We start from the raw sequence: 24939 nt of genomic DNA, 5'->3' as shown, positions 1-24939 counted from the left end.
TCGGCGAGCTCACCGCGCGGCACCACCGGCCTGCCCCGTCCCTACCGGCCGCGCTACCATTCAAGGCCCGACCAGCCGCACCCTGGCACCGCACTCCAACCCTCCTATCTCCCTCGCTGTCTCTCGCTGCGCCTGCAACGCAGCAGCAGCCGTAGCCGCGCTAGCTCCGCCACGCTCCCTCGCCGGAGTTGGCTCGCCCGGCCACCATAGCTCGCCGTCGACCGCTCCATCTCGCCAGCAGCTCCGCCTCCACCTCGCGCACCCCGTGCTCGCCTCGGTAAGCCATGGGAAGCTTCCCTTCCTCGGGAATTGCTCGCCGGAAGCTGGGTCGAGTTCACCGGAGATGCGTCGCTCCGTGGACCTTGCCCCTCCATCCTCCTTCTCGCCTCCTTTTTACGCGCACGAGCACCACACGAACACGGTGTAGCTTCCCAAGCCACTCCCCGTGCCACCTCTCGGCCGAAGCTGGCCGGCCGACGTTGAGCCGTGCCATCACGCCTGCCATGGCTGCTGGTGAGCTCGATTTCGAGCTTCTCTGGCCCTGCCGCTTGCACTGCCATGTCCGCCTTGGCACGGTGGTCACGATGGTGGTGACCTCGTCGCCGGCAACCTCGCCGACAGCGAGATCTCGCCGGTCAACCACAAGCCCTGCTCGGGTTTGACTGACTGGTGGGGTCAATTGACCCACTGGGTCCCACCTGTCTGTCTCTCTGGAGTGGTTTTGGGTGTAGATCCGCGTGCATCTAGCCAATAGGGTCGGCTGGATTTTCGTTTTAAAAGAAAAAGATTTCTGGAAAATGCTTTTAAAGGCTTCAAAAATCCATAGTTTGCTCATTTTAGCTCCAAATCAAGTGAGACCAATTTTGTTGTGTTTCTTAGAAGTAGATCTACAATATAAAAATGTTGCATGTCAGTTTTGTGATACTTTTGTACAGGGTTTTATTTAATTCTTGTATTTGTTATTTTCTAGGAAAATGCTTAATAAATAGAATATACATCAGAAAAATATGATTCTAATTTGGTTGATCTATTCTTGAGATATACTTTGTAGGAAAAATATATGTCAAGCATGTTCTGTAGAGAAATATTGATGTGTAGTTCAAGTGCCTTTAATTGATGATTTTTGTTATTTTAATAGAGAGCAAAAATTGTATAAAACATATGTATGATAATTTTTGTGCAGTGATTGTTTACTGTGTAGAACATAGGAAAAATACTAAATCTATTGTTTGATACTTTTCATAATACAAAGTATTTTCATGCTCATATTTATGCCATAGCTTGTCATTTTTGTGTAGGCTATTTTACTTATCCAAATGCCATGAAAATTTTATGGTAGTTTACTTAGAGTAGTACTATGCTACTGTAATTTTCTTAAAGTTTTATGAGCACCAGAAATATATATTGCTGTTGTAGCCCTAGTTTAAAATGAAATAAAATAATCTTCTTTAATGCATGTTTAGTTAATAATGTTTGCTTTGGTGTATCTTTGAAGCATCTTAACTTGCTGTGGTGACTTGGCATGTGTAGTAGTAGTAGTAGTAGTATAGTAGTATATGTTCTTGGATGATGTTGGCTACCTTGTAGAAGAGCTTTACTTCTACTATGTCCAATAAAGTTAAACATGTTCATCTACATTCCATGCATCATGATCATTACATGTCATCTCTCCGATGCACCTATGCATGAGCGCTTATACATCTGTATCATACAGAATCGCAGGAGGAATTGCTAGTAGCAGTTTAGGAAGAGCAGACCGGGACAGATCCACAAGAAATCTAGGCACAGGAGGTGCCAGAGGAAGAGGAGCAAGGAGAGGACTTGCCTGAGTGTGTGGATCATCAACCTAGTTCGTTCGAACGAGGCAAGCCTCGGAGCATTCTAAGTCTCCTACTTTATAAAAGCAATTCTTTCTATATATAAGTTTATATATTGTTGCATTAAGTTATAGGATTTGATTGAAACCGTTGATGCATTTATTACTATCCTTGCCTACCCTATTACCTTTTATCCTGTTAGGTCAGGATCGAATAACTGCTTAGCCTTGCTTAGATCGATAGCGATCGGTGATTTCCGGTCACCTACATTTATAGGTGGTTAATGGAAGAATTTAGCTATGGAAAGAATGATATCCTAGAATTAACCATGTGTGATGAATAATTAGAGACCGGACGGAAAAGTTAGAGGCAACCAGACAGGGTTCTGGGGTGCTGTTAGTCTTCCATCTGTGTCGATTAAGGACCGATCGTTGCTCGTCCCTCTTGTCATGTTGAACGCATGCCTCACATTTAGCTGGCCGAATAAAGTACCTTTCGACCGCGAAGCTAGTGACACTATTCGAGCCGGGATAAACTCGGATTGGCAGACTGGTGCTGAAGGGGGTATGACGGGGACGCAAAGAGTGAGCCCAAGGTGCGTCCTGGCTGTCGGGCGGTCCCTAGGTAGTGCGGTCCATGACTGTTATCCCATGGCTACTTGGAAAGTGTCATTAGTGATCTGTAGCTCACTTGATCGGTGAGTGTGGTTTGTGTGAGGAATAAATCACCAGCTGGTTAGGAATCGATTCGAATCGCCATCGCTCCTAGATAGTGAGCACTTGACTCGAGCTACAGCATCGTAGTAATTATGATGGAACACTGATGGTTATCTAGATGGTATGGGATATGCTAAATCTAAGTTGGTAACTGGATGTTTTTAGTTAATCAAGTGATTGCTATAGTATAGGTGTTTACCTAGAGGGATAGGTCATAATAAAGATGATGCAAAGTACTTAAAATAGTTTCTTCATGATAGCTTATGCTTTTCGCAAACGAGTCAGCTAGCCCACTAAAGAAAGCTTTGCATAATCCTTGGTGTCGCTTTATTTTGGTTTAAGACGAGTAAGTCTAGCTGAGTACCTTCTCGTACTCAGGGCGTTGTTCCCATTGTTGTTGCAGATGGTCAAATGTACTACGGTTATTGCATTAACTGCCTGTACCCGGTGATGGGCGACAACTAGGACCAAGGGCAATAGTCACTCCGTATTTCTCATCTGATGCTTTTGTTGGAGATGACTACCTACTGGCACTATATCTGAACCAAAAGTGTGTGTGGCTTTAAAACTATTTGCTTCCGCTACTTCAGTTTGAACTTGGGTTGTAATAACTTTATGTTCTAAACTCTGATATATCCAACTGTCATTGCGAACTTTATGTAACATGGGACGGTGATTGCTAAACTTGTACTGATCCTAGGTTTGTATGTCGATTGGTTTGAAATCCTTCGTGGTTTCACGGACTACCGGGTCATACGGGCTTAAGTTTGCTAAATTATCTGCTTCGGCAGGAAGATTTCCTTACTTAATCTTGTATAATTGGTCGGTTCTGTTATAGCTATTGTCGAGGACTTAATATTGGAGTACCCAAGGAGGTGGAACTAATAACCATCGAACTGTTAAAAACTCCCGGACGGACAAGGGCGCCACTGCGTTTCTTGCTAGAATGACGGGAGTTTGGTTCCACCTCGCCCGACGCCCGTGGGTCAGCTCCGCCTCACCCGAGGGCTAAGGGCTAGACCCGGCCTCGCCCGACACCTATGGGCCAGCTCCGCCTCGCCCGAACACCCGTGGGCTAGCTCCGCCTCGCTCGAGGGCTAAGGGCTAGACCCCGCCTTCGCCCAACGCCCGTGGGCCAGCTTCGCCTTCACCCGAGGGCTAAGGGCTAGACCCCGCCTCACCCGACGCTCAGTGGGCCAGCTCCACCTCATCCAAGGGCTAAGGGCTAGACTCCGCCTCGCTCGACGCCCATGGAATAGCTCCGCCTTGCCCGACGCCCGTAGGCCGGCTCCGCCTCGCTCGAGGGCTAAGGGCTAGACTCCGCCTCACCCGACCCCTGAGGGCTAGGGAATGGTCTCGCTCGACGGAATAAAAGCTAGGCTCCACCTCGCCCGACGTCTGAGGACGGACCTCGCCTCGCCCGATGTCTAAAGACTGGTTCCGTCTTGTCTGATGACCTCTCCCTGCTCCCTCATGATGATAGGTACAGGGTAAGACAAGATGTTTGGGTCAACCGTGGCATCAAGGACCATACCCTGCGCCCCTGCAGGAAAGTACCATCAGGGCATGACAGGGACGGGTGCTTAGACCCTTCCAGGCGTGGCAGAGCCTGAATAGTGTTGCGGGCGCGTGCTCTTCGCCCTACAGTGTTGTAGGTGCCGCCTTCAGCCTCCGGGCGAAGAACCCGATGCGGACATACGACAACCACTACGTTCCAAGCGGGGACTCCCGTCTCCTACTAGTGACAACCGAGCAGTCACCGCACCATTCGCTCCCCACGGGAGTCAGAGATCAACAACCTCGTCTGACACGCCGCCCGTAGGGGTAGGACTGGGACACACCCACTTGCTAAAAGAGGCCAGGGCATGGCCTACGAAGATCAACAAGCACACCGCTTCTGACATGGCCTGCCATGTTATACAAGGCAGGCGCGGGAAAAAGAAGGACCCGGCTCCTTCGAAGGACCTTCTATACCCTTGGTATTTTTCTTCTTTCTCCCATCTGTAGCCCCTACTCCCCCCTTGGTCTATAAAAGGGAGGGCATGGCGCCCCACATGAGGGATCGACTTTGGACGGACAACACAACACACATCACACACAATCAAGCTGCTACCAAACTCTTAGCATCCTTTCGACCCTTCCATCAGAGACTTGGGACCAGTCCCTCTCTCGACCGTTTGTACCCCCAACTACAAACCATTTTTTGGTGCTAATAACACGAGCAGCAACAGACTGGACGTAGGGATATTCAGCCCGAAACTAGTATAAATCTTATGTCCTTTAGTGCACCATACGGGCCTAACGCACATCAATATAAATTTACTTGCCGGTGTCTGTTCGAAACACCGACAGTAAGTAACCTGTCGTTACTCACAATATGTAATTATTATAATTACTCTCATGATAAAAATAATGAAAGAAAAATGGAGACCAGACTAGGAATATGGTATGGGTTATGGTGGGTGTGTCGAGTTGTGTCCCGAAGGCCACGGGGCTTAGCTTGGTTACACTGTTTTTCCTGTCTACGTCGATTGAGGACTGTCCGTTGCTGTGGATGATAGTCAGGTCACAGACTTATTATCCTGAGCACATACTTGCTTATGAGAATGGGAAGGCTCGTTACTCTCTTGACGTGGGTTCCGGCTCTTTCCGGACCGACTAATTGAAGGACGGAAAAAGATAGGAGGTTTAAGCACCATATTGAGATCGGGTCTCAAGTGTGGGGGCTTGGAGTCCTAAGCTTGGATGAGGATCTGGACCCTGTGATAGGAGTAGAATGGGTTGGTCTTGTTTGTGCTTGGGATACAAACGGGGCGTGTGTTTCAGGATACCTAGCTAGGATACATTGGTTCGGGAATCGTCGTTTCTATGAGATTGTACGACTTGGCTATGGTCTAGCACCGTAGTAAGAACTGAAAGATGAAAGATGATGAAATGGTTCTGATTGCTCAACCCTTACTTGAAAGTAGAACAGATGCTTACCTAGAATAGTTAGCTAATGAAGTAATCATGACTGCTAATAAAACTTGACTGTAAGGATGAACTATTAGTAATGCTTTCCGCAAACAAAAAGAAAACAACAAATCTTACTGCCTATCATACCCTTGGAGTCGGGAAACTATTTCCACTAGTCGGGTAAGTCTTATGAGTACATTGTGTACTTAGGGTTTATTTATCCATGTTGTAGGTGCAGCTTGAGGAGTAGCTCTTGTGTGGAGGATTCTTTTGGTGGGCACATATAGATCCTTTATCGTTTCCGTTAGACGTTTATTTCAATTCCGCTGTTTAATTATCGCACTCTGAACTCTGGTACTGTAATAAATAATTTTCAAGAACTCTTGTTGTATGAAATGGACTAAGTATTGTAAACTCGTACTCATTATTGAATTCTGGATGTAAAACGTGGATTGTTTCATGTTCTCCCTTGGGTGTGCTTGACGGAACTGTCCGATGTAGCTAACTTTCGGAGTGCTTAGTGTCTAGTGAAAGACGAGCACCTCCTAAAGCGTGTTATTTCGGACGGTTTTGTCACAACGACTTGGCAGCCTCGTCCGCTTCGTCGTCTCCTCTCTCCTCGATCTCGCCCTGCGTCATCGCCGTACATCCTCGCCTCGGTCTCACTCACGTCTCCTCTCGTCGGGTTGCCCCTCCGTTGCTCGACCTCACCGCCGTCTCCACGCCTGGCGCCAGTGGTCGTTCCGGCCTCAACATCTTTTTCGTCGCCTCGCCTGATATGGTGGTTTAATTTGTATTTTATTCGATTTCTCCTATTAGATTCGTATTTATTTATTGAGTCGTTGTATTTCTCCAATTGGATCCAGTATGGGGAGTCCATCACGTTGGAGGTGGGGACACAAACCAAGGAAAGAAAAATTATTAAAGTTTAGATCCAAACCGAACAGAGATCAGAGTTTGATGAAAAAAAAATTATGGCAGAAATTTTACCTCTTTATTATTAGATATAGATATAGATATAGATATAGATATAGATATAGATATAGATATAGATATAGATATAGATATAGATAGAGTTCCATATATGTTTTACAATAGTATTTTTATTGTCCACTTAATGTTTATTACCTGCAATCTAACGAAAATTTGAATAAGGCATCAAATACACTCGTAAAACCGATGTTAAATAAGGAAGTTTTAATTTTTTTTTGTGTCAAATAAAGAAACACAGTTTTTCTAGTATTAAATAGGGAATTTTCTTTCAGAAAAGACATTTTTAATGTGCCCTGGTAAGCCATGACCATGAAGATGGTTTGCGCAGATCAAGCGCTCGCCCGCATCAGGAGTCAGGACTCAGGAGTCAGTATAGAAGGCGTCACTATCCTTTTCGGGCCGAATCCAGAAGATACATAGAAACCCCTATATACGCAGCTACTACCGTCGCCCGCCCCCCACTATTTCCTCCCCCGCCCCCTCTCTCTCTTCCCCGCAGCGGCAGTCGACGGCAAAACCCTAGATCTCTCTCCCTCAAAACCCTCAACGAGGTAACGTTTCTTGCCCGAAGATTGGAGCTTTGGTTCTAGATCTCTCTTCTCCCCGTTTACTCGATTGGTTCGGGACCTTTCATCTGACCAATTTCGTAGTGATTATTGGCTGCTGCCTGTGTTACAGTGCGGGAGGATGTCGGAGCCGTCCAAGGTAATCCACATCCGCAACGTCGGCCACGAGATTGCCGAGGTATGTAGGGGATCAGTTGAGGGGGAATCTTGAATCTTTTGGGTTTTGTTCTTTTTGGATCAAATTTGAATGGATTGTTTGGTTTTTGCGAAAGGTTTGATTTTTTATTGGCTATGTTCCCCCACCCTGCTGTTGTGTTTGCAGTCTGATCTCCTTCAGCTGCTGCAGCCGTTCGGCGTGGTCTCCAAGATCGTCATGTTGCGTGCCAAGAACCAAGTGGGTTATTTCTCTTTCCAGCACTTGACTGAGTAGAGATGACTATAGGTATTGCTTACTTGTGGTTGTTTCGAGCCTCAGGCTCTTCTGCAGATGGAAGACATACATGCTTCCGTGAGTGCGCTGCAATATTACACTTCTGTTCAACCTAGCATAAGGTAATGTAGTCTATGCGTGTTGGCTGCAATGCTTTATGGATGCCAAGGGTTCCAAAAGAGATATTCATACATGTATTACAATGTAAGCTGCCTAGTAGCAAAGCCATATGCCTGGTAGATAATGTGTGTAAATTTATGGATGCTGATGATATAATTTTTTTGGCTTTCTGTTGCGACAAGTGTTGAACTTAAGTATAGCCTCTTTTTAACAGTTGAGTTTAACATCCCATCCTATATATGATTTATCATTTTTGTGCATCATGTTTTACATTTTAGGGGAAGGAATGTATACATGCAGTTCTCATCTCATCAAGAGCTTACCACAGACCAGAGCTCTCATGGAAGGAATTCTGATCAGGTGTGCCATTAGTTTATTATTATATTTCCTAATATAGTCTAAACCTGAACCAATATTATGCATAGGCCCTGGTTGTGACTGATGCATGTTAGATTTATGCTATAGGCCCTGTATGTAACTGATGCATGTTAGTGCATCATGTTTTGTTTTATTTTTTTATTGATCTTTGCTGGCATTAAGTTGTATGATAATCAATTAACCACATCGGACATGTAGGCATAAAAACAATAGTGCATTGACTTAACACGGAAAAAATCAAATTTCTTGTTAGGTCCACTATTTATGTGAGAGCGTACTTTTGGTTTATGTAGTGTTGACTTTTTTAAATATGTTTCTGCAAAACACCCGTTTACACTTTCCGAGACTCCATGGTATTGGTTTAGTTGCCGGCATGCCTGCAGTTTTTTTTTGGGTTAGGGTGGGTGGGTGGGTGGGTTGGCTTGGTTTGTTTTCAAGTGAAGTAGCCTTTGTAGTTCCCTCCATTATCAGCAATCCATTTCCTAACAAAATTGTTCTTGGTTAATAATTTTGTGATGATGGCTAGGATGGGAGAAGGTTCTTTACCTTTTTTTCGAAAACCAGAAGGTTCTTAAAAGTTGGCATATGATGTAGCAGCAGTAAAACTAGATCTCTATAAAAATTATTGGCATGTGCAACTAAATTGTTAGAAAAGTGTATTGATTGAAAGTATGTTTAGCTGTATTTTATATCTTTCTACCTCCACTTTACCTCCACTTGTAGATAGAGTTAGATTGTATCGCATATCTGCTGTCTCTTATTTTCCAACTAGTTATACACATTCCTCCCTATTTATTCTTTTCTTTCTATCTCCTCTTTTCTGTCTCGGTGCTTGTTGCTGCTTGGCCTCAGGAGTCTGAACCCAACCGAATCCTCTTAGTTACTATCCACCACATGATCTATCCTATAACGGTGGAGGTTCTACATCAAGTATTCAAAGCTTATGGATTTGTGGAGAAGATTGTCACATTTCAAAAGTCAGCTGGTTAGATTTTCCTGCTCTTTCTCTCTTTCACCACGCACACGTGCACCTGGTATACATTTTCTGATTCCCTTACAGATTGCATGTGAATGGTAAGGTGGATTTACCAATTGATATGAACTTTATATGTATTAATAATGTGGGTTCACTGGGATGTACCCTGTTTCAGAAAGTAAGCCGTAACAACAGCTTTAACCACTACCAACATTTTGTGCTGAAACTTAGCTATTAACTTATAAGTTTTAGATGCACTTGCAAATGACTGGTACAGCTCGTACATCCAAAATTTGCTGTCTGGTTACAAATTCGAATGATTTCTGAGCCAAAAGTGTTCACAAACTTAACCATCTACCCCAATTTGTGATCTTTAAGATTCTTTATTCTTTGCTTAACTGATGCAGGTTTTCAAGCTCTTATTCAGTTTCACTCGCGCCAAGAAGCTGTGGAAGCATTTGGTTCTTTGCATGTAATAATATTTACATTGTTCAGCTAATGTCCTTACTGTGCATGTATATCCGGCATCACTTTATTCTTACACAAACAAAAATATCCCAGGGAAGGAACATATATGATGGTTGCTGCCAGCTAGACATTCAATATTCAAAGTACGGCTGTAACCTATCACATTTTAAATTTGGCCTCACTTTCTATAACTTAATTTCTTTTTGTTTCCTTTTTATCGAATATCCAGTCTCAGTGAACTGCAAGTCCACTACAACAATGACCGATCTAGGTAATATTGGCTTTTTCATTCCTGCCAGATGTAGCAATGTGTCTTAACACCAGTTACCTTTAGATAATTGTTCCATCTTGCAAAGTTCACATGCCACTTCATTTAGTGGTTAGATCTTTCTTCTGTGATAAATTTTATTTTCTTAGTTCCTTTTTCCTTCGTCAGAGATTTCACAAATCCATCATTGCCTACAGAACGTCCTAGGGCCCCTCAGGTTGGTGGTTGATACTTGTGCATACACTTTTTGCCTGGAACCATTTTGATTCTGTAAAGCTAACTGTGTGGTTTTCTATTTTTTTCAAACTTATTATTATTACTGGAGCAGCAAGGCTATCCTGATCCAGCTAATCTCTATGCCTTCCAACAAGCTGGAGGTAGCACACTGAAACTTCCATTACTTTTGGATAATTATTATACATCCCTGATATTTGCACAAAGCCTGATTTGCCTTTTTTTTTTTGTTTGCAGCTTCATTTGCACAGGTTGGTGTCTGAATGGATTATCCAATGCTGTAATTTTTAGCAGAAAATCGTTGAACTAAATGCATGTGTTGTCTAATGCATGTGAATACTTATACAAAGCTTTTGCAATGCCAGATGGGGAGGGCTGCAATGATTGCGGCTGCATTTGGTGGAAGTTTACCTCATGGAGTGACTGGTACCAATGAACGGTGCACACTCATAGTCAGTAATCTGAATACTGATGTAAGTCTTGCGCTGTTTTGAATATTTTCAAGGATTGTTTCCTACTTATTTGTGTTAAAATTCGTTACTCTTTCTAATAGTATTTGCTGTTTGGTGAGTCTTTTTGCTGTTAAGCTTTTTATTTCCTTAATAGTTAGATGAGGATAAGCTTGAAACTTACTACCTGTAATCATTCCATGTTCTGTGCAGAAAATTGATGAGGATAAGCTTTTCAATCTGTTTTCCTTGTATGGAAACATAGTAAGAATTAAGATACTGCGGAACAAACCAGATCATGCCCTTGTTGAGATGGCTGATGGGTTGCAGGCTGAGCTAGCTGTGCATTATTTGAAGGTACATTCATACCCACTGATATATGCGTTCTCAGTTGCATTCCTACCTCTTTGCAGTTGACGATACTCATCTCTTTGCAGGGGGCTATACTATTTGGGAACAAACTGGAAGTTAACTACTCAAAGTACCCTAACATCACACCTGCCCCAGACGCCCACGACTACTTAAACTCGAGCCTGAACCGGTTCAACAGCAATGTGGTCAAGAACTACCGACATTGCTGCTCCCCAACGAAGATGATCCACATTTCCTGCCCTCCCCCAAGAGATCTCCGAGGAATCAATCCTGAACCATGTGTCTGAGCATGGCACTGTTCTCAACACGAAGCTATTCGAGGTGAATGGCAAGAGGCAGGCTCTTGTTTTGTTTGAGACTGAAGAGGAGGCGACCGAGGCCCTCGTGTCGAAGCATGCCAGCACGCTCGAGGGTAACACGATCCGGATCTCTTTCTCCCAGATGCAGAGTATATAAGCCACCTCAAGGGAAAGCTCCTGTCGCCCTCCCTCGACCCCCTTCGAGCTCTATTTAGGAAGCATTTCAGACTAAGATGTGAATCCTGTGCGCTATTCTCCAAGACTGATGCTGTCTGAGCTGTACCTCCCCCTAACCTTTGATTTTTCTTTTCACGCAACACTGGCCTTTCACCAAAAGGTTTCTGTGTTTCTTTCCAAATCCTGTTTGTTAGGTTATCAAAGGATATTTACCCCTTCATCTTTCATGTCGTGATATTCTCAGTTGGAAGGCCTGTTAATTGTGTGAATCGTATTAGTCTTTTTCCCAGTGTGAATCGTGTTATCCTTTAACCCCGGAAGCGATTTACCCGGTTCGGCATGTTTGATTTTCCCTGGAAGCGATATGCCATATACCTATTCCTCTGCTGCGAGACTTACAAGCAGCTGCGACGTCGATTCAGCCGCGGCACAGGCATCATACTAGGGTTGGCAGTAGCTACCTTGTCATAAGCGACGTTCATACTAGGGTCAGGAGCTACCTTATCATCAGCGACGTTCAGTCATGATTGCATTTGTGTAAGAATCGGTGATCTTGGTAGACAGTAGACTGTAGTATAAGAAACTTATATACACAAGTAACACTGGTATAGAATCGCGTTCAGCATTACAGGTAAACACGATCTAGCACACTGCTGGAGATCAGTTCAAAGTGCATCTCGTGCTTGTAAGTGGAGCTGCAATTTGTGTGTCACCAACCGATTGCAGGTTGTCATGTATCTGCCAATGCGCACCCGAGTTCTTCCTACAAACTGATATTGCCTTTAAATCCATAACCAAACAATCCATCCTGCAGTCCAGCATAGCCACAATGATCTACTCAATTAGGAGGAACTTAGATTTTGAAGTTATGGATCAGAATTTCATTGAAAAATGGCCATTGGCCCTTACTTTCTAAAAAAAATATAAACGACATTTGACTGAAATTCAACTGCAAATAGCCGATACTAGAAATGAAAAGCCCTCACAAAATAGCTTTCGAACCCTGCTTCCAGCAGAAGAATATACCTGAAACACCCATCGCTTTCATGCATGCCTCATACAGTCCTCACTCTCTCTAAACGGACGTTCTGGCTCTTTGGAGGTGTTGGTTCCAGTGATGTGATCACCTGTGGCATAGTCATTCCTCCTGAAACAATTATTTCTGTAGCACACACAACAGCAAAGTCATCAGATTAGAATAATCAGCAAATATATGAAGTGTTATGATGAGTCGACGATGAATTAGTATTAGCTTTGGGCCAAAAGAAAAACTGAGCTTAGCTCAGTTGTCTAGGCTTCTTGTGGTGGAACATGAGGGATGGCAATCCTACCCATGGGTAACCACTCACATCCACTGAGGCAGTAACTAGTGAGGCGTCTACGTAACTGGCACTAGTGAGGCATCTACGTAACTGTCAATCTCAAAATCTCTGGCCCAGTAATCAGAGGCGTTTAGGGATAAGTGCATGTGTGTGGTTCACACACACCAAAAAAAACTTATCACCTGGAGTCCTGGACCATAACAGAACATTTGAATAATTTCTAGCAGGAAGGAACAACTTAACAAGAACTTGTTATCTCAAACCAAACTATTCAAAGGGATTAACATAAGATGCGTTATTTTTTCTTTTCTCTGGACAGTAGCAGTAGAGGCAAAAAGGTAAAAAGAGAGCAAGGAACCAACCTATGCCTTCACGAATGGACAAATTGGGCCTTATAATTTCGGCGGAGTTTACCAAAAAGATGTCGCCAATATATAAATGATTGGTTGGCACATAAACACTACACAATTCTTCATCGCCTTTGTCTGTCTGCAATGCAACAATAGATGGTCACCTCAGAGTTCAGAGTGAAAGATCAAATGTTAAATCAATCATGGATGCATGTCGTTGTACGCGTAGGAACTACATAATTCATCGCCTCTATAAGTCAAACATCAGTAATGAAACAATAGATGACCAATTTAGCATGGGATAGGGGTCACTGTTATATCCCTTTACCTCAAGTGGGTGTTAGCTCCAGGCTAGCTTGTAGGGCTAAACCTTCCAGGCCTTATATGATTAGCCAAGTAAAAGGGGGTGTTAGACTTATGGAGAGGTCTAGCCTTACTACTACTAGTAGGCTATGCAAAACTTAAAATTAATTATTTTTAAACATAAGATAAAAGATAGCACAATGTAATGGAATGAATCTTCAGATGCATACGGCTGAATCACCAAAAAAAAAATGTATACAAAATCTACGGACAGCATATTAACTAGGAAAAAAAAGATCACATCTGCTGGTCAAAGCCATACATAGCTGCGGTGTGCATGAAAAAGTACCTGAAGAACCATGGTTGATGTTATGAATCCAAATGCATATTCACCAACACGGGGATGACTAATAATTGCTACTTCTTTGAATGCTGTTGTATTTTGATCTGTCCAAAGGAAAAAAAATATCCTAAGAACATTTCTGCCTGACGAAAGGAACTACAAGAAAGTTGGAAACAAATACAAACTGTTGATATCTATGTAAACACAACATGCAGCGCATAGAAATATGGTGCTGTTGAGTCAGATGGTAGTAAAAAAAAATTAAGGGACTTTGGTGTCCTTGCCCTTACTGTAGAGGCTAATGGTGTTTTTAATCCTTTTCCAACTTTGTGATTTTACCCTCACATTTTGAAATCAAATGAGCCGTTTGCCCCTGTTTTGGATGGCTGTTAACTTTGACTGGATTAATAAACATATTAAAAAAAGAAAAACGATATAAATACACGGGAAAGGATGAAAGTGCCCCTTATCCACTTATCCTCATCCCACCCAATGGTTTCATCCATGCAAATCAGAGATTCGGCCGGCCAGCCCCATCCTGCCCCATTCATATCAAGCTCTAGCAGCAGGAGGTGCGAGAGCTGGTGGCCGGTGACAGAAGGTGCGAGCAGGTGATCCCGGACAGTGGCTGCAGCATGAGGCGCGGCACTAGTCTAGACCAGCATCCACGACTGCTACAAGGTCTGACGGTCACAGCAGGAGGCACTCGTGGGTCAGGCTAGCTGCTGCGCAGCGAACTGGGCACAGACGGCACATGAGCGACAACAGTGGCAAGCGCGCACAGCAAGGTGAGCTTGTCATGGACAACACGTGGGCGACGATGAAACAGCCATCAAGCATAAGCATCTCTGTGAAGCCATCTGGGATCACCTCGCTAGGACCGGGGCTGCTCTTCTTCGATCTCCCCACCCGACGGATCACTCTAGGCGGCAGCGGCGGCAACAAAGATGCTGGTCCTCACTATAGCAGTGCCGCACCTTCTTCTCGACGTCACGGACTGCTCTGATGTGAATCGCTGGAGCTCTCAAATGTGGGCATGTCATGTAACTGTTCACATTGAGCTCTAGCGGCAGTGGCTAGCAGCAGGAGGCGCGAGCGCTGGTGGACAGCTGTAGGAGGCGCGCACGGGGGTCCCGTCATGTTTGCCTGCGACTGGATGGCTCATGGTTGCATGGACATGCCTGACCGGCAAGCAATCCGCATCTTCACACGGCGACATCCAGTAGGTGCTCGAGGAATTGAGTCTCATCATTTTTTTATGAGGGCCACTGATGTTTCACATGTGAATCTGCTTGCTTAATGCATGGAATTAGGAGCATTTGTACTACTCCCTCAGTTCCAAATTTGAAGATGTTTTGGTTTCTAGATACATTGTTTTTACTATGTATCTAGACAGTGTATATCTAAGTGCATAGCAAAAGCTATGTATGTAGAAAAGTCAAAACGCCTTACTACTTGGAATACAGGGAGTACTAGTTAGATTAGATGAGCAGCATTGCACTTGAAATATATCCAAATTCTATAAGTATCAAGTGTCTGTCAAAATTTGTTAAAGTTTGGTCAGACTTCAATACATGCAAATTATGTCAAAGTTTTATCCGATTCAAATATACAAAAATTCTCTGTGAAATGCTGTTGTCAAAATTCTTCTGAAACATGTAAAATGTTGTCCAAATGATTAATGTTAAAACAAGGGTAAAATCATAAAATTTGCAAAAAGCAAGGGTAAATTTGCATGGGCAAAGTTGTCTTTTCAAAGCTGAATTAACGCCGTTAAGCCCCCTTAACGGGATAGGGGCAAACTCAATCTTCAGTTTCAAAATGTGAGGGCCATATCACCATATCGAAAAAATAGGGGCAAAATCACCATTGGACTTAGTAGGGGCATGAACACAAAAGCCCCAAAAATTCATAAGCAAACAAAAAATGGATTGCACGAAAAACTTCTTGTGGCTTTCAAATGAAATTGTGACCCTCAACCCATTTATGATGTTTATGAAGCATAAAGTTTACCTGATCTAAAATTTATCAGTTTTCGTGTTGGCAACGGAAATGTATAGGACTCCTCTACAGGAAAGCTAAAATATTTTTTGAAGAAATAATATGGACGGTCAACATTCTGGTGCACGTAGAATTGGAGCTGTATATGAATTACATTACCTGGTGAAACAGCAGTGCTAACTTGCTTTGATGCAGAGTATATGTGCCTTACAAATGGCATTTTCTTTATAAACCATTCTCCAACCCAGAAGACAGTTGAACCCACCCAAGAAGACACAAAGATTCCAACAAGAAGTATAAACACCAGGGAGGTCAAGAACCCAAGGCCTGAAACATTGTCATAAGCAACTGTCATAAAAAAAGACTATGAATTCAAGAAAGAGGATATCTGCACTGTACAAATCATAACAATTCACCATGTACTCAGACAATTCAGGAATCTGGTTATTGGTAATATAGGGACAGTTCAGGACCAATTACAGCACATAGTAAAGGTAGCCGGTATTAAATAAATGGCCAAACAAAAACACCTGTATTTCCCTGAGTTAGGGTTTGCATTCCTTAGTTCCTTCTGAAGATTAAATCTAGATCGAATACAAAGAAGAGCTCATGGGGGAAAAAAACTTGTAAAATACTTACATCATAACAACAATATACAGCATATAAAACGAAAAAGAAAAGAAAAATAGGACATCGATAATTCTACAATTTTAGTAATATATCATGGCAAAAAAAAGTACCACCAATAAAGCATAAACAATTACCAAATATGTCAAACCCCAGTTTTGCATAGAGTGGGCTGAAAAACCCATCAACAAATTGAATAAACCACCAAGTGATGAAGAATGTGACAGCAATTGGGAAAAGAACTACACTGCAAAGAAAAAGTAGGGAGACAAAAGAGGATATTAGCATGGATATATTGTAGCCGGTGCAAAGTGTCTGAATTAGTCCTTGTGAAGCATACCATCCAGTCATAAATTTTCTTGACACCCAGCTTTGAAGAACAGCAAAGCATGCCTATTATGCAATGAAGAAGATATTAAGTACGAGAACTGTTTGAATAAATTCTGGCACATGCATGTAGAGAAACAAAAATTCATTTGGATGCATCAAGAAAAACAAGAAAGAAACACAATAAAATCGGTGTACAGATTTTTTCTTGTTTGCCAGGATAAATTCATTACCATGGTATCTAAATTATGCAAACATTGTTGGTTTAATAAACATAAACCTTTAAGATAGAAAAATGGTAGAATGCCTAAATATGTGGACTGCTATTTGTTCACTAGGATATAGTTGAGGTTAACACTCAACCACAATTAATTTATCATATTTCTATTGTTCGGTGCAAATTCTCAAATAAAACTGTATGACTAGGTCCTATGCATGTTCAAATTCAAGAAACATTTTGAAGCCGAGAACATTGCGCTAGTTATTGTAGGCCGACTTGGCATCTATAGTATGCAAAATTTGCTTTAAATCTAATTAATGTGCAGTAGAATCAAATGAGAATTCAGCCCAAATATTCCTCGATGATAACTAAAAGTCTCTCGTTTACATCAGTGCCTGCTTCACATAACACGAGCATTGACACATCAAGGGCAAGCATGGCCTGCATTTGGTGTCACGAAGGAGAAATCATGTTATATACCCTAAACATTCATTTCCAACAGGAAATATATTTTAGTGCCCTCCACACTGCCATTGCCACAACCAGTGGATTTCAGCCTTTCACGATTACAATGACAAGTGCACATACCAGTAAGAACCGATACGAAATATTACGTAGGAAAAAAAAATATCAAAGCGTTAATTTGAAATTTGACCACAGAAGGCGTCAGGCTTGGTCAGGTCAGGTCCCGCACATGGCCAACTCCTGCTTCCCTCACGAAAAAAGGAGGCGCAAGACGGAAGACCAAAGGGCGAAAAGGCAGTTTGAACTTTGTACAGCGCGGCCGCACAGGGGCGACCAGATCCAAGCGAAACGACTAGGGTATGGTAGAAGCTGCGGTGTGGAGCAGGGTCTAGGGCGAGACGGATCCGGACCTTGCGAGTGGACGTGCCGGGCGAGCTGGGTCGCGGCGGCGACTTGACGGGGTCCTCGGGGTCAGGCGCCGCCGCCTCGGCCCCCGCCTGGCCGAGCGGCACGGGCGCGTACTCCTTGTCCTCCGGCATTGCGATCGGCGGGACGGATGCTCCTCGCCGAAGCTTCTCGCGGGCGGCGCGGTGCGGTGAGGAGTCGCGGCCTCGGGGCTCGACGGGGACGAGAAGGTGGTTGGCTTCCGCTGGCTGCCAGCGGCAGGGGGCAGCTAACCAAACAGCACTTGCCGAAGCAGTTGGTGTGGTGGCGTGGCGGAGTTCGAAAGCGACACGCCGCCGGAAGTGACCGAAGTGCCCTTGGAGTGGGGCCCGTGAGATCTGGCCCCGCGTGTCACTGGGCTGCTGGGAATGGGGCACGTGGGTCCGCGCGTTGACGTGCGTGCATTGCGGCCTTGCGGGCGGCGGTGGTTGCGGACCGCGAGCGGCGGGTCCGGCTCGGTTTCGAAGCCGGCGCACCATCGCTGTCGTGTTCGGTTCGTCCGTGGTAGACCTTGGTATGCTATGCTACGACCAGCAGTGATGCTGGTTCGACGACGACGTGCGTGTTCATCATCTTGGCGACAGACCGTAGCGGCACATCCATGAAGCGCTATTCAGCCTGTTCGGGAGGCCGTATCGTATCGTGGATTATTTACTGCTGGCTGGTTTGGTGTGAGAAAAAAACACTGTTCTCGACTGAAAATTTACGATCGTTTACGAGCAAGCGAACAGGCTGATTATTATTCGAGCACGGAAATGGTCGCGCTTCCCGGCCGTAAAACAGATACCGGACCTCCGCGCGCGCTCGCCGCCGTTGGCCGTGAGCACGTGCGTGATCTTGGAGCTCCGGCCGGCTCACGGAAAATGGCTCGGCTGTGTCTGAGAAAACAAGGATGTGCGCTACGTGCCTACAACATTATGTCACGTTATGAGTGTGTTGTCATAGAGCTCGTTCATGGAATTTATGGCGTGTTACCTTGTTTAACCATTGAAAACACGGTGGACAAAAAAGGTGCCTCCTCTGATAAGCTACATCGCCATCTCTCGTGGCTTGAACCCACCATGTTTTCATTGTTAATATTCCGTTACTCGTCACTCGAGCTCGCCATATCTCTAACACGTTGTCGACACATGCATCTTGCTTTCACTAGTCCAAGCATGATGCTCTAGCACGTTTAATAACATGGGACGCTTACACTACATCACCTCATATTGTCGCTCCTCACTTGTCCCTGCTGATCTCCAACGGATCTAGGATGAAAGTTTAGAGGGCTGAAAGTTCATCTTCAACCACCAGTCTCTTCTTCTCAAAGCAACCATGGCAAAATTTTTGGAGGAGCTCTAGGGGACTCCATGGGTCAGTGGTGGTAGGGGGGCTTGAGCTCCCCTCCCCATCGCTAACTAGATCCGTCCCTAGTCTCTATATGTGGCTAGCTGGGCCAGGCACGCTGGGCCGGCCCGGGCACGACACTGAAAAGCACGGCCCAGCTCTCATCGTGCTCGTGCCTGGCACGGCCCGGTCGTAGTGTCATGCCTGGGCCGCTACCTCGGCCCGTAGTGCTGGCCCGGACACGGCACGGTTTTTGGCCCGGCACGATGCAGCCCGATATATTTCAACCATTGGATGCTAATCTGATGAATCTGAGTCGTTAGATGTAGCACAAGTGAGCACCTACCCCTCCCAAACCCTAAACTTCCTGCTCTCTACTCTCTTTCCCAATTTCCTGAGGCCGTGCGGCGTGAGGGGCGCATCTGCGCTCGGTCGGGGAGCGCGGCCCTACGACGGCGTCCGAGCCACGCTCAGCTAGGGAGCGGCTCCGCAACGGCGGCGCTTGGCAGGGACTGCGGCCGCCGAGGCGCATCCACGGTAGGGGTGAGCTGGCGCTTGCCCGTGGTTCTCTCGCGTGGCAGGGCGAGTTCGCGCGGCGGCGGCCAGGATGCATTAGCGGTAGGGGCGAACTTACGCTTGGGCGGGGTGCGCTCGCGCGGCGGCGGCGCGTCTACGATGGTGGCGACTATGACTCGACGGCAGTCCGTCGTGCCCATCGGCACGGCACGGCACGGCGGTGTCCCCATAGTGTCGTGCCTGGGCCGATAGTTGGGCACGGTGACACGATACTGCATGGCACGGCAGTGCCGCATGCCCCGGCGTGCCGTGCCCCACCGTGCCAGTGTCGTGCTATGCCTGGGTGGCCCGTTTGGCCATGTATACTAGTCTCCATCCTCATCCATCGTTGGTCCTCTAACACCATGCTAACATGACCCACTACTATTTCTATGTCATCACCTTGCTTGATAGCACACCGTGACGCCTTGTTGGTCCGATGGCCATTCCCATAGATTAGCAAGATTGTCGTTACCATGGGCTTTCCTTTAAGATCAACCGACTCCTATAAACTATTAGCTTGAATAAAACTCACAACCCTAACTTAGAGCATCTCAAATAGTTCTCAAACCCCACTGCCAATCTTGTTTTTTTTGGCAAGATTGAGAAAAAACTCTCTCCAACGCCTCCTTATCCCAACTCACAATTTTTCCGCATTTGGGAAAATCGATGCGGAAAGATACGCCGTTGGCGAAATTTCAATCTGGGTTGGCGTAGCTTCTTCCTTCTCCCGTCATCGTGGTGCTCGACCCCCAGCCGATGCTACACGACACTGTCCACATGTCTAGCATCATCATGGTCTCTATACTATAGGGCGTTGCGGCTATGCTTACCTTCTCCTGCACCTCAAAGTTCCTTTCCGACGGGCGAAAGTCGTACGTCTACGAGGAGGATGGTGACGTCATCCTCTGCATGGTTAGTAACCTCGGCATTGCCATCTTTTGCCTCGAGTGGGTCATGCTCGAGCTCACGTTCATGCTCTATGTGGACATGGAGTGCGTTGGCAAACCGCTGCAACACAACGCCAAGGTCGGCAGCAAGGATGACGCCGACACATGGCTCTGTCCCTTCTAGATCTAAAGTGTCAAAAACCTTCGCTTACAAGCTATGAGAAGATGGAATTGAGAAATCTTGAGTTCTTGGAAGGAAAATAGTGTGGTGTTGTTCTATTGATAGATCTATGTGTGTAGGGATGGGATGTGATGCAATGTTGTGATTCATTATTGGTTTATTTATTATGTGGCGTGCTATGTAATATCATATTTGATTCTTTAGGAGCAAGATATTGGAAAAGACTGCAACAAATGCGCTTTCTACATTTTTAGTGCTTTGGAAAATTTATTGACTTATTAATTTTCTTTTGGGGAATTAGTGGAGATGCTCTAAGTAATTTTCCGTTGTCGAAGAACACAGTGGTTACTCAAACTCAAAATATTGAAGCACACCAAGAGGTCTAAAAATGAAAGATCGAGTGAGAACAAAGTTTGCAAACACTCATGCAGATTCTAGTGTTTTTCATCCACTTCTGGTAAAACGAGATATATACTGCGTGATAGGAGGAGAAATTGGCAAAAAAAAAGGGAATCATGGTAGAAACTAGTTATGACCAAAACTTGATCGAGGTTACTTATTATTATTATTATTATTATTATTATTATTATTATTATTATTATTATTATTATTATTATTATTATTATTATTATTATTATTATTATTATTATTATTATTATTATTATTATTATTATTATTATTATTATTATTATTATTATTATTATTATTATTATTATTATTATTATTATTATTATTATTATTATCTCTACTATAATGGATCGGTCGAAATTATGCTAGGTCCCCCACGAAAGCGTCCCCTGCTGGGACCCTCCAACAATTGCGCACCCAAAAAAATACACACACGAATTCAGCACCATTAAAATCAAGGGTTAATCAAACACCTTAACCAAATCCGATGGTCACAATTCGGTGTGGGATGCCAGGCTTCTCACCCCCCGCGCCCTCCATCGCACTTCAACGCACGACACGGCGATTGAACGCTCCAACCACGACAAGCCCATCATCACCGAATAAAAAAAGGAAAAAAACGCCGTTCGAAACCTGCAGGGGTGCCGCCGCGCCGATCGCCCGTGCCCATCGCACAGACGCCGCGTCCATCATGGCGCCGCCCTAGCCCTAGCCACGACGTCCCCCACCCGCGATCAGAGCGCCGACCTCAGACGATCCACACCACAACCGTCGCAACTTACAGGAGGACCGCGATCGACCTCAGCCAAGCCGACACGTCCGGCACGGCGGGATCCTAGGCCGGCGCGGCCACGTCCCTCCGCGCATCCACGCTGCGCCGATCCCAGCAGCAGCACGGGCCTCGACGGTCTCTTCGACGACGGGACTCGACGTTCGGCGCGCCTGAAAGCTCTAGTTTGGTTTTGGTGAATTGATGAAACCCTAAGTGCTAACCTAGTTTATCAAGTGATCATGAGATAGGTAGCACATTCCAAGTGGAGAAGCAAATGAAGATCATGACATGACAATGGTGATGCCATAGTGATGATCAAGTGCTTGGGCTTAAAAAGAAGAAAGAGAAAAACAAAAGGCTCAAGGCAAAGGTATAAATGGTAGAAGCTATTTTGTTTTGGTGATCAAGACACTTAGAGAGTGTGATCACATTTAGGTTTGATAGCCGTACTATTAAGAGGAGTGAAACTCGTATCAGAATGCGGTTATCAAAGTGCCACTAGATGCTCTAACTCATTGCACATGAATTTAGAATCTAGTGGAGTGCTAACACCCTTGAAAATGTTTGTGAAAATATGCTAACACATGTGCACAAGTGAAAGGTCCTAATATGGCTAGAGGGGGGTGAATAGCCTATTTAAAATTCTATAAATCAACTAGAGCAATTTGATTAGTAAGACAAATAGCAAAATGCAAACTTGCTCTAGCTTTATAAGGGTTGTAAGCCACATATCCAATAATTCTAGTTGCAATGATAGCTAGACACACAACTTGCTATGATACTACTCACTAAGAGCTATCAAACTTTCTACTCTAAAGAGCTCCACTAAGCAAACTTAAATAGCAAAGCAAGCTCTCAGATCTAATTACACTAAAGAGCTTGCTACAACTAGTTTACAAGAATATAAATGAGTGACTAGGATGGTTATACCGCCGTGTAGTGGAATGAACCAATCACAAGATGAAAATTAAGCCAATCACCGGGAGAATGCAAATGATAAGAGACAATCAATTTTTCTTCCGAGGTTCACGTGCTTGCCAACACGCTAGTCCCCGTTGTGTCGGCCAACACTTGGTGATTCGACGACTAAGAGGTGTTTCACAAACCTCGTCCACACGATAGGACACTGCAAGAACCGACCCACAAGTGAGGTAACTCAATAACACGAGCAATTTACTAGAGTTACCTTTTGGCACTCCGCCGGGGAAGGTACAACTCCCCTTACAATCACTGGAGATGGCCACGAACAATCACCAACTCATGCCAATCCTCCACCACTGCTCCAATCATCTAGGTGGTGGCAACCACCAAGAGAAACAAGCGAAATCCACAGCGCAACACGAATACCAAGTGCCACTAGATGCAATCACTCAAGCAATGCACTTGGATTATCTTCCAATCTCACAATGATGATGGATCAATGATGGAGATGAGTGAGAGGGCTTTGGCTAAGCTCACAAGGTTGCTATGTCAATGAAAATGTACAAAGGTTCGAGCTTGAGCCGGCCATGGGGCTTTAAATAGAAACCCCCATCAAATAGAGTCGTTATACCCCTTCACTGGGCATAATGCAGGTTGATCGGATGCTCCGGTCAGACTGACCAAACTCTAGACCCAGCGTCCGGTCAACCGATGTAAGCCACATGTCTTTGTCCATTCAACAGGAACCACCTGATCGCAATGGCTAAGTAGCGACCGGACACTCTGGCACAAGTGACCGGATGCTGGACCCCTAGCGTCCAGTCATTTACAGTAAGGTTCCAAACCAGGTTTTTTTTATCGGACGTGTCCTGTCCACCTTGACCGGACACACCTCAGCGTCCGGTGCAAAACCCTAGATATTGTGCTGACCCGTCAATTCGACCGAACTCGGACTTACAGCGTCTGGTCAATTCAGACCTAGCATCCGGTCTCAGTGAAAACAGTGAGACTAAGTTCCTTTCTCCTCTATCTTCTTCACCCTTGCTCAAATATGCTAACAACCAAGTGTATAAACTTGTGCACATGTGTTAGCATATTTTCACAAACATTTTCAAGGGTGTTAGCACTCCGCTAGATCCTAAATGCATATGCAATGAATTAGAGCATCTAGTGGCACTTTGATAACTGCATTTTGATACGAGTTTCACTCCTCTTAATAGTACAGCTATCTATCCTAAATATGATCACACTCGCTAAGTGTCTTGATCACCGAAACAAAATGGCTCCTACAATTTTACCTTTGCCTTGAGCCTTTTGTTTTTCTCTTTCTTCTTTTCCAAGTTTAAGCATTTGATCATCATCATGCCATCACCATCGTCATGATCTTCGCCATTGCTTCATCACTTGAAGTAGTGCTACCTATCTCATAATCACTTTGATAAACTAGGTTAGCACTTAGGGTTTCATCAATTAACCAAAACTAAACTAGAGCTTTCAATCTCTCCCTTTTTGGTAATTGATGATAACCCTTTCACAAAGATATGAATTGAGATTTAATTGAATTCACGCTGCTTGCCCAAGCATATCTACCATGTGTAAAAGAATATGGACAAGTTTCATGAACTCGAAATGATAGTAATTGCTTCCCCTACATATGTGCTAAGAGTTTGGATTGTAGCTTGTACATATGCTTAGATAGAAAATATAGGAGTCAATTTCTACCAAATGATGCTAAGGTATAAGAGATGGACCTTTGAAGCGTGATACCTATCGGAGTGCACTAATATACCATCCTTAGCATTATTAGTAACTAGACATACATAAAAACTAGAATACCCCATGAGATCAACATTATAAGCAAGGGTCTAGTTTCCATAGAATGAACATAGGTCTAGTTACTTTAGCCTATGCATGCTAGTTTTTCATTTCAACATTCAAAACTACAACTAGCATACACCACACAAGCATGGATATTTGAAATTAAAACTTATGCCATGCAAGCAAACATATGTAATGCACATTCAAATGCACCATACAAGTTTATGAACTTGCTCCCCTATTTGTATGCTCAAAATTTTAATTGATCCCCTTCCTTTGTCATTGATTTCTCTCCCCTTTTGTTTCTTTGTTGTCTTTTTACTATCTTTGTACACTATTTCTCCCCCTTTGTCATCAATAACCACAAAGGCTTAAAATATAGATAGGGTAGGATTATCAATGTCAACAATTAGTACAAAAGGTGACCTCAAATTATAGATAGGTT

General features: G+C 44.4%; 1 protein-coding gene and 1 pseudogene across 2 annotated transcripts; one reads left to right on the top strand and one right to left on the bottom strand.

Annotated features, from left to right (window-relative positions):
* Positions 1-6945: 6945 nt before the first annotated feature.
* On the top strand, positions 6946-11443 carry LOC136515107 (polypyrimidine tract-binding protein homolog 3-like; annotated as a pseudogene).
* Positions 11444-11750: 307 nt separating this feature from the next.
* LOC136515108 (protein LIKE COV 2-like) lies at positions 11751-17860 on the bottom strand. Of its 2 annotated transcripts, XM_066508802.1 has the most exons (8): positions 17587-17856; positions 16505-16557; positions 16302-16411; positions 15697-15864; positions 13543-13640; positions 12903-13029; positions 12245-12380; positions 11751-12026 (listed from the first exon to the last, which is right to left on the bottom strand). In XM_066508802.1, the coding sequence occupies exons 1-7, from the start codon at positions 17713-17715 to the stop codon at positions 12274-12276; spliced, it is 792 nt and encodes a 263-aa protein (XP_066364899.1). In that variant the 5' UTR covers positions 17716-17856; the 3' UTR covers positions 11751-12026; positions 12245-12273. The 2 variants fall into 2 exon arrangements, with proteins under 2 accessions (XP_066364899.1, XP_066364898.1); XM_066508801.1 differs by having other exon boundaries at positions 16302-16557; positions 17587-17860.
* Positions 17861-24939: the final 7079 nt, after the last annotated feature.

Source organism: Miscanthus floridulus, chromosome 17 (assembly GCF_019320115.1).
Source record: "Miscanthus floridulus cultivar M001 chromosome 17, ASM1932011v1, whole genome shotgun sequence".
NCBI lineage: Eukaryota > Viridiplantae > Streptophyta > Magnoliopsida > Poales > Poaceae > Miscanthus > Miscanthus floridulus.
Note: the sequence above shows the minus strand (reverse complement) of the source record. Positions and strands in the feature narration are given on the sequence as shown.